Source organism: Corvus hawaiiensis, chromosome 7, assembly GCF_020740725.1.
Source record: "Corvus hawaiiensis isolate bCorHaw1 chromosome 7, bCorHaw1.pri.cur, whole genome shotgun sequence".
Taxonomy (NCBI): Eukaryota; Metazoa; Chordata; class Aves; order Passeriformes; family Corvidae; genus Corvus; species Corvus hawaiiensis.
The window spans coordinates 23,578,596-23,599,545 of NC_063219.1; the positions used below are offsets into that span (position 1 = coordinate 23,578,596).

At 36.7% G+C, this 20,950-nt stretch overlaps 1 protein-coding gene across 10 annotated transcripts in view; it reads right to left on the reverse strand.

The window, feature by feature from the left end:
• SLC4A10 (solute carrier family 4 member 10) overlaps positions 1-20,950 on the reverse strand; it is a 154,676-nt gene that overhangs the window by 58,522 nt on the left and 75,204 nt on the right. For all 10 annotated transcript variants that reach the window (XR_007204986.1, XR_007204985.1, XR_007204987.1 and 7 more), the window contains exons 4-5: positions 15,727-15,865; positions 8,701-8,861 (exon numbers count right to left, since the gene is read on the reverse strand). Coding sequence is in view for 7 of the 10 variants with exons in the window: in XM_048310260.1 (XP_048166217.1) it covers positions 8,701-8,861; positions 15,727-15,865 (300 nt within the window). In the remaining 3 variants the exon portion in view is untranslated. The remainder of the gene's footprint in view (positions 1-8,700; positions 8,862-15,726; positions 15,866-20,950) is intronic.

The following is a 20,950-nucleotide window of genomic DNA, read 5'->3' on the forward strand; positions in this document are numbered from 1 at the left end:
TCTTTGATAACAGCCAAGAGCAACAGAAGAGAGATAATAAAAGGCATTAAATAACTATGGTAGTTAAAAGCAGAGTTTAATTGCTAACAGTCACCTATGCACTGTGTATACACTTAAAATACACAAGTTTTTCTGAAGTTCTCAATATCCACATAACAAGCCAATGCCTCACACACCTGCTTGAGAGCTGAACAACAAAAAACCTGCATGTTTCACTTGCGATGAAGAGGCTACCAACAAATCTACCTCCCTACAGTGACATGCACACAGAAAGACCAGGATGGGGTCCGGGTAAATGCAGCTGCCAACTGCAGATGTGACTATGAGCAGTGTATCCAGAGCTTTGCAATGAAGAATCATGCAGAGGTTTTCAATGCTGTACTGGGTTCTCTCCAGCAAGTACAGCCTCTGCAGTATCAACAATGGGGTTGGCCAAACAGCTCATACCAAGGAGTAATGTTGCCCCATATTGTGTCCAAACTAATAAACTCTGGCTTCAGGGTGCTTCACCTGAGCCTGAAGGGTACTCTTATCTCCAGGGTTAACTCAAACACAATCAGGTCAGTTAGCTTTGCACTCCCAGTCTAGACAGAGGGTTTTTTATCACTCTAGACCCTAATGAAGGAGAGAGACAGAGGCATAGCAGGAAGACAAATGACAGAAAGGCAAAGGAGAGGGTAACACAAGTTTGAAGAAAATCTTCAGCAGAATATTTTAAGGAGACAAGAATTTACAACACATGAAAAATGGAAAGCAGTCTCCAGTTGCAAGAAAAATATTTATTTTCCTCTTCTACTCTATTGCCTATTGAGACACACCTCTGCCTTAAGGAGATGACTATCTTCCCCTTAGACACCCTTAATACATGAATTTGCGTGTTACAATTCCCTAAATAGGCCAGTACTTTATGTAACATGACAGGGGATCTTCAAAGGAAAAAAATAAATAATAAATAATATATTTATAAACCAGGGCATCTGTGATAAAGCTCAACTCAAATTATCCTCTTCTTTTCTTTTTAACTCCTGCTGAACAAAATACAAACTGTAGAAGGTACAAAACCAAATATTAACTCCTTTGAGTTGGTCTAAGACAGAAATAAAAAGGAAGAGCTAAAAAAAAAAGGATTCCTCTATAACAGGTAAATTTAGGGCAGTGGTCATCCCCTTGCTTACAGATCAGTGGAACTCCACTTGTATGGTGTCATTCCTGGAATAACAGTATTTTCCACAATTAAATATAAAAATGTATTAGCTGCTGAGGATGATGTCAATATTTAAGATTCTCCATTTGAGGAGAGAAAACTACAGGAAAAAGAAAATCAAATCCCTATCCTCCTCCTTTCCCTAGATGTTCTGCTAGACTTGTTAACAGCCATAGAAGCCACACCGTTGGTGCCAGTGTGGTGACTAACAATTTTTATTTCCTGCCAGAAAGAAGAAAGTGGCTTACCTTGAGTTTTTTGTGGTTTTACAACTTCCCTTTTATTGTAGCATTGCTACCACATGTAAAAAAGGAAGATGCATTCCATTTTGGAAAGAGTGAAGATGTGCTTTCTTGCTGTGATATTTCCCTGCAGTTGTCATTCCTTCAACATAGACCCAGTTTCAGTAGTAGCTGCCGGAGCTTAAATACAGTCAAATTTCTGACAGACTGCTGTATTTTGACCCTTTTTTCAAGCCCTGCACAGATCTGAACAGGAGAGAGACTGTGTCCATCCACCCCTATCATTACGGGCTTCCTTTTCAGTTTCTTCCCAAGCTTCTCAAAATATTTTTTAAACACCCAAATCCCTGCAATATCAGTAACATCCTTGATTGCAAAGGTAGTCTTGAAAACAAGAGCATCATGGATAAAGTCCAAGAGTAAATGGCCAAAAGGAGCATCTTAAACATCTAGTTTTCAAAATAGACTGCAATTCCTTAACCCTGTGAGTAGAAGACCCTACATGCTCACATCAGTTGAAGCTGGACATATTTTCAAAGCCCTGGTCTTCACTTTTGTACCTAGAACAGGCGGCGATTTCTTTGCACTCCATACGACAAAAAGACACAAAGAATCTTTGTTTTAAAGATTTTTCCTCTTGAACGCCCTTTTAAATTCTGCACTGCCCCCTTTTAGCCACAGACACAGCTTACCATTCCATTTTTCAAAGACACTTCACTGCCATATGAAGCTTTCAGAAGAATGTAACATGGAATATCCACCAGCACAGTGTTATCCATTCTATTAAATGTTCACACCACAACATCTCTGCTGACATCAAGTACACCAAAGTAGGATGTTTCTTCAGTAAGGAATCTTGGTTGATACTGGAACCATGAAATAATTTTTTCAAGCTGTTAAAGACAGATATTCTCCTTGACCTGGTCACTTAAAAGAATTCTAAGAAACTTGGAGTTTCATATAATTTCAAGAATGTTTTCTCCATTCAGACTCAGTTACAATACATCATCTATATAAAATTAATTTTGTGAGTAAATGTGAGCATAGTGAGTACTTTAACAAGCTATTACAGTAACTCAACTATAACTCATCACCACCTGTGAACAATTTACCCAGGCTGTGAATTACAGCACTGGGGTGCAGACAATTTATATCAGTTCAAATGCAGCGTGGCTCGCGTGTGGCCCAGCAAAGAAAATTCCATCTGTCCCACCTCTAGACTCAGCAAGGATGCAAAAGCAGGCTGGATGCTTCCACTCACTCTGGAGGTGTCTGTTACACACTGCAGCTTTGTACAGAGACACGTGGCCAGACCCACATGGAGCGCCCACAGTTCCAGGCAAATAGACAACAAGGAGGCCCTCAAGGGTGGCCAGAGCTTGTTCCCCACTGCACCGGGTTCACAGTGTGCTCATCACCTCACGTGCAATACTACACAGAATGTTCAGGTGAAACATAGAATAAATTTATAGAAAACATACTGTATGTGTACCAAAATACCTGTGAAGTCCAAAAAGAAATTGCTGGGCTCGTATTCTCCTGATGTAGGCTGGCACTGACACTTTACAGCAGAAACTGAATTCAGCATATACCAGCAAGGGTGCCAGTATTCACGCTTCAAAATTTTATAACTGTACAATTGCAGGACAAAATGAGAGATTAATGACAAAATATAAAACAGACAGGCTTTTGTGTGCACCACGATGGCAGTGATAGCTGACTACAAAACCTAATTTAAAAGCCAAGGTTTTCTGGCTTGTGGACCTTGCCCTTAAAGACAAGGAAAAAAACCCCAAGCAACCCTAAATGCATTGCTTTATGGAAGACAATCAGTTGAAACACTGTCCTTTGTCTAAACGCATCTCTAAAGAGGAACCCGAATATATCCTTCCCTAGTGACTCAGGCAGGAGGAATAATACAAACCCAACAATTAGGATTCCTGAGCTGCACTTATGAGCAAGGCCCATTTACATCATTTACAATGGTGATTATAAATAAGCTATCTAAGCCAGAAGATTTAGCCGCTCATCCAAGAGAACAGAGCATTCCACTGCTCCAAGACACAGATTCTATTTCTAGCTTTACCTGAAATTATTTGGTTCAATTCCTCAGTTAAAATACTTGAGAAGGAAAGAATGAAAAATGTCTGCTTTTTAAAATAACAGTACATAATTTTACTGAGGAACAAGAGCAAGTATCTCACAAAACTGTAAATTGTAGAGACAAGGCCAAAATTCCCAGCTTGCAGTTCAGAACTGCAGGCACAGTGGATGCTTCATAAAAAATAAAATTTGCAAACTGAGATTGACTTGTGCAATCTAAAAAGATTCCCACCTTTGTGGTTAACATGGGAAAACACAAAACAAGAAGAAAAAAAGACATGCTACGTAGAAGTTGGTACAAGATCTACAATTTAAGCACAGACAAAGGAACAAAACCTGATAGTTTCTCTGTAGAGGTTATCACCACATGCTAAGCTGCATGCTAAGCTGAAAATAAAGCAAACAAATGTAGAAACCTGGGTAAGTGAGCAGGTGAAAGCTGAGCAAAAGACAGGTGTAGGGTCAAACAGAGAAGCAGATTACTCACAGGCAACCCCACACTTTATTACAGTGTTTGTAACAAAAGTTAAATGTACCATAAAAGCGCTGTCAGAAACGTAACACGTAAGTGTTGCAGATGAAACAAAAGGCTCCGGTGTAATAAAATCTCAATTTGAGCCAGATAAAATATGTCATTATTATGGAGTAATATAGCTTAAAGCAAAGGCAAAAAAAGACTTGTTCAGATTGAAAGCTTAACATGATATTAATGAAATCAATAAAATTGCACACTTGGGATGTAATGCCCTGAGTTGCTGAGCACAGAGTCCAGTGACCTCAATCACAAGATTAAGCTGTTACACAGATTGAAAATTCGATCATGACGAACATACAAAAGACTGCTAGGGAGAAAACAGTCAGATCTTGGGATTGGAAAGCAAGGGCAGATTTAAAATTTAATTTAAAAAAGAAATCATTATTACAATTAAACCATTAAAAATAAATGGGAATATTTCAAACATGTGCAAGTCGCCAAAGCTCCACTGTGCAAGAGTGGCCACAGTTTATATTTGACAAGGTTTGACATTTGTTCACAGAACACTCTGCACAACTACAAGATTATGCAAGTTCTGTGGCTCATGCTGTAAAGAAAGTATTGCCATTAAAGGCTGGACTGAATAGTTTTTGAACCAAACAACAGAAAATGGCATCATATGTTAAATAGAGGAACCTTTTGGGTTCATTCAGTGGTTATAATCAAAAAACCAGATGGTAATCTGAGAATCTACATGGTTTCAAAGGAACTAAACGAAAATATCAAAAGAGAACATTTTCATCTGCCAACTTGAACAACACAGTGAAGCTGCTCTCTAATGGTACAGCCAGATTCTGGCAAATACCTCCTCAAGAGACAAGTTCCAAAATAAATTGTTTTGATTACATAGATTTTTTAGACTTCCTTTTAGCATATGTTCTATACAGAAGTGATCGATAAAATATTACTACATAATGTTCAAAGGAATTCCTCATGCATGGAGTGCTAACTACAGATATAGGAGTCACTGCACAGACATATGAAAAAATAACATCACGTATTACAAATAGTAATAACTCCCCTAAAATATGTGTAATAAAATTTGCATTTTTAAACAGGATAAAGTTCAGCAGAGGAATTGAGCTCTTTTCAAGAGAAGCAAAATCCATCTTACAAAAATTATGAACAATTTGAGAAAATTCAGGAACAAACATGCTGTTCTGATGCATGATGACAGTGTTGGAAATTCATCTCAGAAGTCTCTATTATAATAAGATTCTGTCTGTGAATTCAGCATCATAGGTATGAATAAGCTCTTCTTCAACAAGGAAAATTGTGTGCCTGTCCAAAGAAATATACAATCTCATAGATGAAGTAATTTTTTAATATGACAGTTGGAATGAAAAAGACCTAATAGAGAATGGACATGCTGGAATAGAGGATGATTTAAAAATTCTCACAACATAAATAGTACCAAAATATTTTTATGCAGAACTGTCAGAGTTTCCAGGGATAAAATACAAAATGTTCTGGAAACCATGCAAACATTACAAAAGGTGGCTTTCATCTGTAGATTTTACCACAAGCCCATTAATGTTTTAAAATACAGACTTTAATAATAGAAATTCTCAAGGGCTAAGTGGTGAGAGTTTAGTGCCTTAGTGAATAAGTGTTTATAGATTAAAAGCCTTGACTAAAACAAATAGGAATTCTTAGTCTCAATTTAGCAATAAAGTTTAAGTATACCTCTTCCAAGGATACGAAGACTGGCGCTGCATTAATAGAAATATAATTTGATATTGGAATATAGCCCAGATAGCAAGACATTACCAATAAATACACATCACACATTTCTCACTAACAAAGCATTAAGGCAAGTAAGAAGAAAATACACGTGCACAAATAATGTTTTTGTTCTCAAAAGATGATTCATTATAGCAATGCAGTAAAATTATCAAGAGATTGTATTAAAAAACCAAAACCCTAAGTTATGAATCAGAAGCACAAGAATCAAATTTAATTCAGGAGTATCCCTTAAAACTGTAGGGCATAACCTGCTAAAGGTGGCATACACAGTAACATTGGAACAAAACCGAAAGTGATCACCAGGATTGCTGGACAAGCCTGGCATGAGGATGGCTAGCAAGCCAAATAATAAGAGCTGAATGTTGAAAAAAAATTGAAGCCAACAGGTGAGAGCAACTATTTCCTTAAATTCTAAAGTGTCAGGACTGTCAGATACAACTGGAATACATATCAGTGTCTGATGAAAACCACAATTGCATAGTATAGCACAAGATAAATAGGATTATAACTACTGACATAGCAACTGACTGGAACACAAAATAAAGGATTTCCTGAGAGGTACCAGTTCTGCCTAATCTTCAAGTCCAGCAGTCACTTCTATGTAAAAAGAACTGCCTGTCATATTATTCGGAATTATCACATTTCTAAGACACACGCCTTGGTGGTGTGCTTGTTACCACTATCAGTCTTTCCTTCTCGCACTGCTGCCTACTGTGTGCCACACTCTTTGTAACATTCTCTAATCACTGGAGACCAGGAATGAACACACATAGCATTAAAGTAACAAATTACAGAGTAACTTGATTGAAGAAAAGGAAAACAGCATTGCTACAGCACAAATAATATTAACAGAGAACAGCAACTGGAGTTGCAACTTTATTTCTTGAGAAAATAAAAAAAATAAGTCTCTTCAAAGAAACCTGACAGAACGTGAGTAATTTACAGAATGATTCACTTGCCTGAAGCACCTGCTGCAAAGCTTTTTTAAAAAGAATAGCTGATTGCTTATTGAATCTGCAGAGGAGGAAAAATATAATCTTCTCTCAAAGACAAAGCGCAACCCATGCAAACCTTATCATGTGTCAGGCCGCCTTATCAGAAAGGGATGCCTACCACTTCAAGCAAATAATGCAACAAATGAAATGCATCCAAATCTGCCACAACAACAGGCACTTTTTAAATTAAAATGGTACATGCCAATTAATGAAAGTCATCCTAAAGCCTCTTCTCAGAAGAAGTAAGTTTTCCTAATCAACAAACCAAGATAAGCCGCAGCTAGGGCTGACTTAAAATAGTGTGAGGGTAACTCCCCAAATTCTCTACTGAAGGACAACCTACATCTGTGATGAGTTGCAACATTAGTATTACAAATGCTCAAATCCTTGGCCACGTTAACCAAAACAAAATCACTACAACTAAGGATTAAGAGGTTACAAATATTATTTAATTGGGGCCTCACTATATTGGAAAATATACAGTATCTTCCAAAAACACCAAAAAAAAAGATGTTCACTGAAGTTGGGGGTTTTTTGCATTAATCTTTACTTTTTTTACCTACTTAAATGAAAATAAATCTGGAAAGGCTTTCTTAGCTGACTACGGACAACGTTGAGTGATTTTTCGATTAAGAATGCAAAGCTCAAGATTGAAAATCCCAGTGTACTATTTAAGCAAAAAAGTAATATAAGAACATCAAGCAGCTGACTTAAGTACTTCTTAATTATTTATAAATAAATAATAAAGCAACATATTGATAGACACTTTTGTTCTTTCAAATCAGCTGCTTTTTATTCTTCATGTTTATCTTTTATCATTATCAAGACAAATTTTGAAGCTCTGATTCAGACTATGAGTCATGGGAGAATCAGATCTCAGCACAGAGTAGAAACCCACACAAGTTTCTGCAGATTTGTATTAATAATATCTTGCGTCAGTTTGACATAAACAATTTGGGAAAAGTAAATACAAAAAGCAGCTACCACTATCTGAGCCAATTTTAATTCCACTGTTAAATATACCCCACCAAACAATATCTCCCCTATAATTTAAATAAGTAAAATAAATTTCATTGGACTTACATGGATTTATATATCATCCATAAAGCAGCTTTCTTGATAATCTTGAGTGTTAGAAAATTTTATTGCTTTGTCTTCTGTATCTTTTCTAAACTACTTACAGTCTTTAAGGGAAACACCAGGAAAGCAGAAAATGGCATTTAGTCTCAATCTAACTTATACTTTTGGGAGAGAAGACTCATCCTTTATGTTCTTTCTTGCTCAGAAGCTCGCAAAAGCTCTAGAATTGCAACTGCCAAATAAATTTTATTGGAAAAAATGCACTCAACTTTATCTTAAGAAGTTAATGTACCTAAAATTTCTTTTAAAAACTTACACTATATCATTACTCCTGATTTCATTCTCAAGCCAGAGACATGTCTGTTTTCATGTAACTTAATTGCAATAAATACTTCCCTGTATTTTGGGGGGTTTTTTTTAAGCTAGATTGCCTGCAATTAGCGTAGCAGTACATTAAGTTTGTGAAAGTTAGCACACGCCTCATTCATGTGAGGCAGCATGGCAGGAGCAGAGAACATGCCAGCTCTAATTAAATCTAACCAAATTGTCCTCTTTCCTCCATTTAAATTTTCTTCTTTATTCAAAAATTTATACTTAAAGCAGCAGATTCCACATAAAAAATATAAATATAATATTTACTAACTGTGCCAGACATTAGTTTCTTTTCAAGTACATTGAGAAAAACATTTCCTAGGAGTTTCTAAACATAACTGCTTATTATGCAATAACTTTCTTGTAAGCATTTAATTTTCGTTATTAATTTTCATAACCAATAAATGAAACATCAATACACACCTGCAATTTCTTCTATGGAGTTAGCTCTCATGTCCAAAAGAACTGTGCCATTCAGGATGCAGCTTCTCAGCTCAAACAAGCTATGAAGGGACAGTGTGGCAACGTATGGTTTGCTCCACCTCTCTCCACCATCCTCTACGTCTTCTTCAAACTTCAACCACCTATACAAACAATCAATTTTATAACTCCATTGTGCATAAGAAATGAAAAATTAATTACTTCTATGGATGCTGAAAGTACAGACAAAGATGTTAAACATGTCTTTGAATTTCACTTTATTCTTCCTTTTTAGGAAATATGAGAAACTCCCCTTGCCTACTTCTTTCCGTGTAATGCTGTATTATACCATTTCTGAGGATAAGTTCTGACCACAGAGAAGAAGTGAGAAATGTATTAAGCAATCATCTTTGTACTCTACAAGAACTCTGACTAATTCTTTGGTGCACAATGATACTTCTGTGATAGAATAACAAGCGGTACAAAAAGGAATCTGGAGAGACTTCAATAAAGTAAAAGGATATACAAAACTGGCGTGAAAGGATCAAGTCTTTTGTTACCATCCAGGCAGATGAACTTGCTTGAGACTGAATTCTCTACTGATAAATAGTGCACTTAAAATGTTAAAAGAATATTAAACAGACAAACAAAAACCTGAGAAGTCACACAGGGATGTTGCTGTGCGGAGCCCTGCAACCTGCCAGCTTGGCAAGGTTTGAACAGCTGCAGTCACAGCACATGCCTGTATCGCTTGACTCAACAGCACTCAGCTATTTTATATGGACATGGCAGCAGTGAAGTCAAGCAGAGCTTCACACCTTGACAGCATTTTCACACTTATTTCCAGACAGCAGGGAAATGTAAAGCCTTAAGACCTCTAAAGCTGAGGAATTTCCAGTTTTAGCAAGCCTCACAGCCCAGCAACGCAGCAAGGACAGCTGTCCTCTTCTGTTCCTGGGCCACCTGTCTGACTCTGCTCCTACTTGTAAAATATGCAAGTGTACCCATATCTTAGATACTTTCCTCCTTTCAGTCCTTCTGCACCAAATTCTTTCCCTTTCGCTGCCATCCTGTGAGCAGCCACCACTTCACTGGCCCACTCATCATCAGCATATCGGCTCCCTTCCTGATGTATTCCATTTCTGGGAGCTGTCCCTGCTGCCTTCTAATCATTCTCTCATTATCTATAGAGATAATTTGCCCCAGCTCCTTGGGTCCTTCAAAATCTTCAATCTCCTATGTCTAGCCCTCTTCTCCTCTTTCTAGCTAAACATTTTCCCTCCACTTCCTCTGTGAGGAAACTGGCCAGTTTCTCTACTTCATCTTTGCCCATGAGAACTCTCCACTTCATCAGACCTGTTCCCCACTCCCTTTGTTGCATTCTCTTTTCTCTTCCCAGCCCATCCCCTTCACCTTCACATTCGTCCAGAAAAGAAGCAAGGAGGACACAGCACACACACAAAAATTTGCTTCCACAGAGCCAAACTATGAAATTGAATTTACATAGGCAAATGAGGTTTTTCAAATAAATTTTCAAACCCACACTCCTCCCCACCAAATTCAAAGTGGTACTTTTAAAAGAGTGGCCTACAAAAACTCAGGAAAGTTATCAAGAAGCATGTGAGAAGGAAAAATAGTTCTTAAATTTTTTTCATTTTGCAGTTACACTTGAACTCCCTAAGAAGAGGCTGCTCCTATCTTACTCACGACAATCTTGCTTCCAAGCTGAAAAATGTGCAATACCTATTTGTGTCCACAACATCACAAAAGCGGTGCATTTATTGTTCTGTTTAAACTATTGTCTCCCAAGACTTTGCAAAATACCTCCTTTTTTTTCTTCTCATACCTCTGTTTTTGTGCATGTTTCTAATCTCTTTAGGAGATTTATAAGATCTTCATGCTTGAGTATTCTTAATTATGTTATTATGTATTATTATTGTTATTATATCTTATTATTTCTGTTATTATATCTTGCTTAGCTTATGATATCTTCTTTTATGCTGACTCAGAAAAAAGGATTAAAAATCATGCTACATATATTCTAAAAACAATGACCCAAGCATAGATTCTTACAAAAGATCATCAGAAACCTCATAATGTCATACCTTCTGTTCATGTAAGTCAGTCTTCAACATTGCTTATCTGATTATGCTGCTGCAGTCTGTCCTTGATATTACCTAATTTAAATCTACTGACCAGTTGTAAATAGATTTTAAAAGAGCAATAAAAGACAAACATAGTCTCAAAAGTTTAAGACAAGTGACTGGACAGAGGCAGGCTTATTATCAGGGCTTTTAACATACTGCAGACACAGACAAGTCTAAATCACGAAAACAGCTTTAATTAGAGTTTATAGTGTCAGACATTACAGTTTACATATTGATGCATAAAAAATCCATAGGAAACTATCGCTGCTGCTCAAATAATTGTACTTGTCATTGTGATCATCTGGGTTCCCATGAATTGGAATAGCATAATTCTATGGGTTGCACCCCATTTCCTGCTGTTGGGGAAACTTAGCTGTTTAAATACATTATCATACATTATTACTCAATGAGCCAACAGGCCAGGACATGGAATTAAATCATATCCAGCTGAGAGTGTTCTACATTTGGAATAAATTTCTATTTTGATTTCAATAAGCATAACATAGGTTTACTAATTTCATCAAGGGAACATCATGTTACTGTTTATCACCTTTTATCTTTTCAGATAATCCTTATTTAACATATCAAATGAGAAACAGTAGCAGAAAACATAAAACAACTCTAATCTTACACAGTCTTTCAATTCTCAGTGCTCAGTGGTTTTAAAAATCATAATACCATTTGAACAATCCTCTGAATTCATGTACAAGACTCCATGACAGAAATGGCTTTGAAATCCAAATTCAGGCATAGATCCCAGTTTGCCAATTTTCTACTCCTTCTAGTTTCTCAAATTTAAATATATTTACTTTTGCAGTTTAACCCCTAAATTGGCATGATTGACAGATAAAAGCCTTTCATAACTTCTTGGGAAACACCATCAACCCCATTTGTGTCTTGAGCTCATGTCACACGTATCCCATGTGACTGGAACATATCTGGAGCTATCTTAGTTACGGCTGATTGCATAGAAGAGCACTTTCAGTCTTACAGGTTTCTTTTACTGGTAAAGACTGGCATAGGTGTATCAATCACACAGTTTAGTTCCTCTCATAGAATGCTTGCTGGAAAAAAATATGCCAACAAGAGTTTCAGCAAGGTATGTTACTATAGGAAAACTATTCTTCAGGCAAGTGTGCGTGCATACACCTTACATATATGTCCTAGCTTCTAAAGCCGTCCTCATCACTTTCTCAGGCATCAATAGAAGAGTGTACATGCTTCATTTTAGACACAGTTACTACCTTTTCTGCACAGTATGAAGTGGGTGATTTGTACTTCATCTATTTTTTAGTGTGGAATGTCTGCAGCAGAGAGATGGAGTATGTACTCACAGCCTGCTCTACAGTCAATGGTTTTAATGTAATCTTTCAATCTGTATCAATTTCTGCATGAGCTTGTGCCTGCCTACACTGATTTGAAAACCAACCAAAGAACACAAGCATGTCAGGATCAAAGCAGAAGTGACAAACCAATGTTTCTTGTGACCTAGTTTCTTTGGAAGAAAGTTTTGATCCAGGGAAAATGCATTACACTTCCTAACTTTCCCTAATCCATCCATTTTCTAGTCACTATTAACGATTTACTTTCTAAACTATGGACATGAGTTTATTTTCCTAACTGTGCATCAAAATTTAAGCTTAAGCACTTTCCTCCTGGTTCCAAGATTCTTTCTATTTTCCTCCTTACTACATAATTTTTTCTGCTCCATAAAGATAGTGATATTCTCCAGATATTTTTGGTTGATATTAGCAGATAAATGAGTCCCAAAAGTCTGGGTAAAACTTGCTACAAATCAGGCACAGCTTTCCAGCCATGACACATGAATTGCTTTCCCAACAGCTGCAACTTGCAGCTACACTATTGGGTGTATAAAATAAATCCAACTGTTACACTCCAGTGTGGTTCTCTACAAACTCACTGGAAATTTTGTTTCAGAATAGAAACTATACATTGTCTCCGCAGAGAATGCATGACTGTACAGCTGGGCCATACACAAACGCTATTTTAAGACTGACTATTTATTTTAAAAGGTATGTGTTTCTTCTGGCTTGAAATCAATTGATGGGGAAAAAAATTAATTAATTTTATCCCTATATCAATATAACCAAGCTATTCATTCCATTCTGCTCTCTAACTAATTCCATGGATGGGACAGTCTAAATCTGGAATGGAAGAGTCCCAGTGCACTCTCAATCAAACTGAAAATACCAAATACAGATGTACTTCATCAGAGTCAACCCAACACTCCAGTCCAGGTGCACAAAGTGCAGAGCTTGGTGAAATGAATACATAACAACTTAGAGCTATCACTCTCATTAAATGCAATTAATCTCTACCTGGAACTACATCCAAAGCCAGACAGTAAGATTTACAAATAGTTCCAAGTGACATTTTGCACACCGATGAAAAACACATATTAAGCCTGGAGCAACAACAAATTCAGGTTGTATTTTCTCCATGCCATGCTTTTAGTCAAATCATTAATTCTGAAGCCCTGAATCAACAACAGGTATTTAAAGTGATCCAATGTATTAGTTTCTAAGCACATGATACATATTAAAAACCATCCCATTTCTATTATTCTACACAAAGCCACCTTGTTCTTTGAGTATATCTTTATCTATTTCTAGAGGAGTAATGCCTCCTAATTTCTTATCATCAGCAAGTTTCATTATTACAATCCTATTTTTTCATTCAATAATAAATCTATTTCCTAAGCCTAATTCTTCAGAAGTTAGCTGTCACTACCTTTCACACTAATAGTATAATCTCTCAGCATGACCTGCTGCACCTCTTCAAATAGTTCCTGACCTACTAATAGAATTTTTACACTAGAATGCAGTTTAAGTAATACATTCCTACTGCTGTACCATATCAAATGCTTTACTTTAAAAAAATTTATATCCACTGTTTTTTCTTTTTCAGAAAAACAAAAGTCAATTATCTGATTAAAGAGCATTATTAACGTAGTCTGACATGATATACCACTGTATTGCATGTTATCCAATTTTCCACTTAGCTCCAAGTCTGTAATTTTCCTTTCCTTCAAGCATTGTTCTAAGCCTTGTATGGCTCTGAAATTGGACTATAAGAGCTCTGTTTGTCCCAACTGTTCTATTGCCCTCTCCATTAAATACATGTTCTTTCACCTTTCTGGGATGGAAATTATTGCACCCCCTTATTTGCACAGAAAAGCACTTTGAGTCTTATCTTCATTTTGAATTTGGTAATTTCCTTGCCATCTCTTCCTTTTCTAACAAGTCACTCCAAGTCAAATGCAGTCCAAAATTCTGGGATCTAAACTGAGAAAGACCATTTATCTTGACCAATTCTTTCCACATAGCAGCCCCGCTCTTCTTTTGTTTCCATCTTGCTGCTAAAACTAAAGAAATTTTTACTATTAGCTATTATGGCACTCTTGTATTTTCTGAGCTCCAAAAACACAGTTTTCTTGGCTGTTTGTTCCTGTCCTTTTTCAACAATCTTGTTTCTATTAAATATTTCAAACTCTATTTCACAAACAACAATTGACAAGGCTGTGCATATAGACAGATCAACCAAAAGAGTGATTTATTTCACCTAGTCCTTTTGAATTTTATCTTGATCAGAACCACTTATTAATAGAAATGTTTATAATTTTCAGAAACATAATTCTTTGATAATTCGCAAAGGGACTTTTTTTAAGTTGAACTAAAGAAGTTGCTATTTCCCTGCTTAAAAATAACATAACACACACAGTGATTTTTCCTTTTTAATTTCAATAGAAGCTGAAACCCTTCCTAGAGAGGTCCTATGTATTCTTAATCAGTATGAGAACATTGCAGATGATTACCTTGATTAGATTTTCTCTCTCTGAATATTAATAAGATTATTTAGGAACACTACTGCATTCCTTTTGCAGCACAATCCCCATATGAGAATTTTCTACACATAAAGATCTATATTTAGCATCTGTCTAAGCTGTCTATGAACAGATAATGGAAGGGAAGGTCATAGAAAATTCTTTGGCCCTCTGGGAAAGCAGAAATTTGCAATAAAATTAGAGAGAAAACTAACAGCCATATTCCTGTCAGACAGCCCACATACACAGTTGCCCACAAAACTCTTGCAGAAATTTTGCAATTTTTATTTTACTGACACCAAATATATTTTACACAGACTTTGGGGCACCATTGAGGAACACAATCAACAACTGGCAGGGAGAGAAAGAGCTAAGGTTTCAAGATGAAAAATGAAGCAAAGATTGCTGGAAAATGTACATTCTTAATGAAATTAAGCAAATCAACTCCCATTTAAGTGCTCAAGGAAAAAAATATACAATTATAAGAAAAGTTCTGTACCAGTACTATTTTTTTTCCCATCAGAATGTAATCTAAAAGTCTTTCCCACTAATTCTGCAGAAATAAAATAATCCAACACTGAATACTCATTCTCAAAATAAACTGTTAATTGAGGGTTAGAATATGTAAAAGTTCTGTTGCTCCAAAAGTAATCTCATTCCTAGCTTTAATCTTTTTATAATGGTACCCTTTTCAGTTTCTTGAGGATTCAAACGAAAGAGGAAGTTTGAAAGATTCTTTAAATTATAAGATAAAATATAAACTGACCAATGATTTTTAATTCACATATATGATATATTTACTTTTTTTTTTCCATTGGTATTCACTCTGACCTATATTCATAAATCCAGAGGAAAACATTTGGCTCTGGGAAGCGACAAATGCTGTTGTAATACTAACAGACTAAGGATTAAAACTATGGTTTTATTTAAGCTTTATATCCAAAATCTGTCCCTGAGCTTGCTACAGCTTTGAAATCATTCCTCAATACACCAGAAACCAATACCTACAGATAATTTTTAAGTCATGAAAACACTCACCTTGCTGTCTCCCTCCACTCTGCATCCTCTCCTTCACGCCAACAAATTTCATCAAGCTCAGTAAAGAGATCATGAGGAATGTGTTCCTCATCATCATCTTCTGTTCCAAGAATAAACTGCACCCTTTGTGATGGGGTATCTGGAGAAAAATAAAAATATCAAGTCCAAAACACCAATTTTTTTGGCCTGAGAAAACAAATTTCATGAGATTATCCAGATGTTTTCATGCATATCATTTACTGCCACACACAAAAAAAATCACAGTTCTGCTGTGACAACATTCATTTATACACAAACACATTCAGATTGAGATCTCTTCATGCACCATAGTTGTCAAGTCCACTGTTTAAGAAACTCACCCAAAGATATAACATGACATATAGAAATAGGGTCTATTGGAAGCTGGAATGGTATGTCCCAAAAAAAAAGGCACACAGAGAGCAGCATAGATAAAGCTGAATAAAGCTGATAGAAGTCTTTTACTCCAGTGTTAGAAAAACTACTTTGCCACTTCATAAGTCTGCATCTGAAGATCCATCTCAGCTCACAAAGCTGCTATACTAAATGTGAAATCTTTGCTGTAGGAAAAAGACACCAAATGAAACCTGTCTAATGTGGCTCTACAGCTGCAGACTTGGCCCTTGCCCCTTTGTTAACTGTTTCTACTTGGTTAGGCTGCTTGAGATACACAACTTCTTGATCTGTCCCAGCTTTCTCATTTTATTCTTCCTGTCTCTGTCTTCCCTTCCAATACTGTTACTGATTAATTTTCTTCATAACCTTTCAGCACAGACAGCTAAATATATTTCTGGAGACATACTATTATTTTTTTCACTCAAAAAATTCCCAGAACTCACAGAGCATCTTAAAGCATATGTACATTCAATGTTAATACAGCTCAAGCGCTGTATTAAAAAAAACCCTCCTATTTGGTCATTTAAATGCAAATCTCAAATGAACAAACTCTGATGAAACGTAGTCTCTCTAGCAAGACATAGTTGCTTTTTCTGCTAATGTATTTTAGATTTCTGAAAGGAACCAAAAGCCCTTTGTGAGAGCTGAGAGAGGCCAGGCTGCCAGTCAACTGAAGAACTGATTATCCAGCAAAAGAGCTCAGTGATTCCTTAAACGTTGTCTAAATGAAGTTCAATTCTATAACCATATTTGTAAGACAAGCTACAGTATTCCATCTAACAGTGAAGAGCATCACTGCACAGGGTCCTCGAGCTCTTTGAATTTTGTAAAAAATGAGATGATATCACCCATTGAATGCTAATTAAAGAGCAAACACAGCTCTGATCCAAACAAATGAAACGGGCCACTGATACAGAAAATTAAATTCAGCAATAAAGGTACCTCTTCGATACTAGTACTAAACTTGCTATAGCAATGAAACACAAACAATAAATGACAGTTTCCACCTGACGTCTATTTTCTTAAACAGAGTGTAAAGATAGAGTACAGTCAAGCCTATTTACTCCTTCACAAAGCAAGGAAATTAAACTCAAGAAGAAATACAGGAGTGGAGGAAGAGAGATATGGGCTCTCTTGCACTTGTTTCAGGGATATTGATGACTTTACAAGGTGTCATAATACAGCTCAATATGTTAGGTTTCTGCAGGGTCACTTCCTTTCTGCAGCACTGAGTACTACAAAGTGCTAGAGAATGGAACTGCAGGGGGTACAGCTACAGGAATTACTTTTGGTGAATCACTGAAGAACAGCAACAAACTCCCTCACTTTACCCTTTCTTTGCTTTTCTCTTCTCTCTCACTGTTCAGTCCTCTTTCTTTTTTCTTTAAAACTGTGCTACTTTTTTTTTTTTTTAATCTGAGACTAGAAAGTACATTCTTGTTAAGAAGTGTGCAACTTTTTAAGACTAATATCCAGAAGGACAAAATTCAGTGAGATAAGAACTTACAAAGGATTACTGCATATGACTACTAACAGAACATGGAAAACAAGCTACTTTGGTAGAGAGCTGGACTGCAGTTAGAATCTGAGAATAAGCATTGCCAGGAACATCCTGTACTCTTGATAAAATCAGCACTAGGACTGATTTACAGCAACTGCTACTGTTAAGTAATAAATGAGCAGTGTCGTACAGCAGAGCTGCAGCTTTATGACAGCTATGATCCTCATGCAAACACACGCTTTCAGCGTGGGAAGAAAAGCAGAGGATCAGAAATCTCTTGAAGTCAGGTGAGTAGTAACAAGGAATCACCTTACTGCAGTAATTTGCTCTTACTGGGTCTTCTGTGTAACAAGCTACTTGACTGACAACAGTGAACCAGAATCTTTTAGGCTGAAAAGACAGCTAACATCATCGAGTCCAACCGCTAACCAAGCACTGCCAAGTCCACCACCAAACCACACCCCTAACCACCACATTTAGAGAAATGACAAAATATGCACTAAATTATCTTCTCCCTTATTAACAAAGCAGTAAAAAAAGCTGCTAGATTCTGTCTATCTTTCTTTATTGCTGTGATTTCTATTGGTATTTGAAACCTGCAAGTCATGGCTTCATTTTCAGACAACAAGCTGGAAACTGAAAAAAAAAAAAAAATTATCATTTCCTTTATAGTCCAGTAATTTTATTTCAAGGACAAAACCCTAAGAGACTTAACCAATAGGAAAACTATAATAAAAACAACAGATCTATTGGTCTACTTATAAAAGTGAATTAACAGGACTATTCATGAGCAATGCCAGATAAATTTGGCTCATATTCATAGGAGTAATAAATACCAAATATGTCATTAATATATTATATAGAAAATCAGTAATATGTGATTCAAAATCAGTATGGAAGAATACTTCAATTGCTGACTATCAAACTGTGATAACCTAATCCTCAGTGCAGAAGCATAATATTTGCAAACTAGGACACAATGTTTTCTGCAGTCTAGGCAAACAGAAATTGGCTTGAATATTATTTTTGTCTATCCCTACTTCAAGTAGCACAGCCAGCATAAAAAAGAAAATTCTTCATACGATTATTGCTATTTCTAAAAAGTAATGAAAACAATCTAGATGAATCTTAAAAAAAATTAATGAGTGAGATTAATCTGTTACAGTATTATTTCTACCACTGTAGTTGTTTTATATCAGAGTTATCAGAAGCAACATGAATTTAAAGTTTCACAATAAGGCAGCTGATGAGTCTCCCAAATAACTAGTTCATTACCAGTTCAGGAAATCCTCCACGACCAGCTAGAACTGGGTAGAAAGTCTGGTACACAACAGGAGCAGGGTACCATCCACAAGCACTCCTGCTTGGCTAATGAGCAGTCTCAGTCAAGAAAAGTGAAGCAGCTTTGTGTTTGCTGTGGCTCCACCAGCCACTCTCTTTTATCCCTGGGTTTCTTTGGGCTTGTGCTCATTTCATATGTGCAGCACTTGCATCAAAACTACCTCTGATACCTCAAATTCATTGCATGCATACAAATTCTGAGTATTTCACATTTAAAAATCTGGCTAATTCCACTGGTCTATTAAAAGGGTGAAAATTAAGACCAGGTGCTTAAGCTATTGTTGAGCACACAAATTCAAAGTGGCACTCAGTGCTGCAGAAAGGGAGTCACCCTGCAAAAACCTGACATATTGAGTTATATTATGACACCTTGTAACAGCATCAACATCCCTGAAACAAGTGCAGGATGTGGGCACAGACATACCAAAGCAGCAGATTTGAAAGCCAGAATTTCTAATAACCTAATTCCCAGAGGGAAACATGAAGAGCTGCTCCCTGGAACAGCGCTGAGTGCAGGTAGTGGCAAACAGTGTCCCACATCACCATCCCACCTTGCAAAACACAAGTAGAAAAGAACCATAACTGGTATTCCCCCATTTAAAACATCCCAAGTGCAACCACAACTCTGGGTCAGGACTGCTCCCTCTTGCCTAACGGAACAGAGTAAAATCAAGACTTGGTCTGGGGTAACAAAGGAGGATCACTCTCAGTCCTTTCACATAAATTCAGCCCAGCAAACATTCTGTTCCACTACACCAGTCAGAGCAATCCACATCTCCTCCTCAGTGAGTGTGAGGGTTTCATCTGGGACAAACCACCCTGCCATCAGGCAGAACTGCACACAATCCACCAGGTGATATCACAAACAGAAATACAGCTTTCAGTACATATAAAATGTATCCAAATTCTGTCCTCTGCTCTTGATAAACTCTAGAAAGAGTGCAAAAATGTATTTCTAGTAACACTCTCTCAGCTCACTTGTCAGAACAGGTTTTTGTATTTCTCAGTCTGTCGAGCCTGCACTTAAGGGTAGAATTAGTAGGCAAATACTTTTTACTGGGGTCAGCAGATGAAGGAGTAAGAGATTACTTTTTCTACATTAGAAAACATGCTAACTGTTAAAATAAAACTTTCATTACAGAAATTCACATAAGATAGTAAGCAATATATGCAATATTTAATCCATGCCTTGTGCTCTTGTACATTCACATTAAAATAATATTAAATATGCAAACCAATTTTTTTTTATTACCCACTGCACAGGACAAACTGCAGACAGGGAGTTAACAGGTGTAACACAGTTGACATCAGTAACAATGCCTTACAAACCAAGGGGAAATGGTGTGAAAAATTCACAGGATCAGAGAAAAGAAAGGCTCATTTCAGACACAAACATTCATCATCCTACTGCTTGCACTCACCACAGAAGTGGTGACTCTCCCCTAACCTCCTTCCTTTGCAGATTGGACTCTACCTTTAGCTCAGCAATCAGTAAAGGTAAGGATCATAAATTCTTTTTTATTAATTAGAAAACATAGTAAAAGTTAAAACAAAATTTGCATTACTAAAACTCACATAAAATAGCAAACAACCATACAGGACACTTCTGAAAATCTCTTCATGGACCTTAAAAATCACATGTTGGGTTGGGAGAAAGTATTCCCTTTGTCCCTTTCTCTGGCACTTTATCCCTCCAGGTACAATCTGCTTCAGGAAACTCTCCCAGCATTTTCTTGACGTGAATTATTTCCATCAGCCCAGGGCTATGATAAATAATCATATCTTTTGGATCTGACAATATGGACAATTCCCAAGCTTTAGGTCTCTTCCTTTTGCTAGATTCTTAAAACTGACATTATGAGACATTATTTTAATCCAGATTTGCAGCAATCTGTTCCACAGCTGCCCAGAGATTCAAATTTCCGAGTTCATCCTTCATCATACTAGCCTATAGTTAAGAGCAGGTGA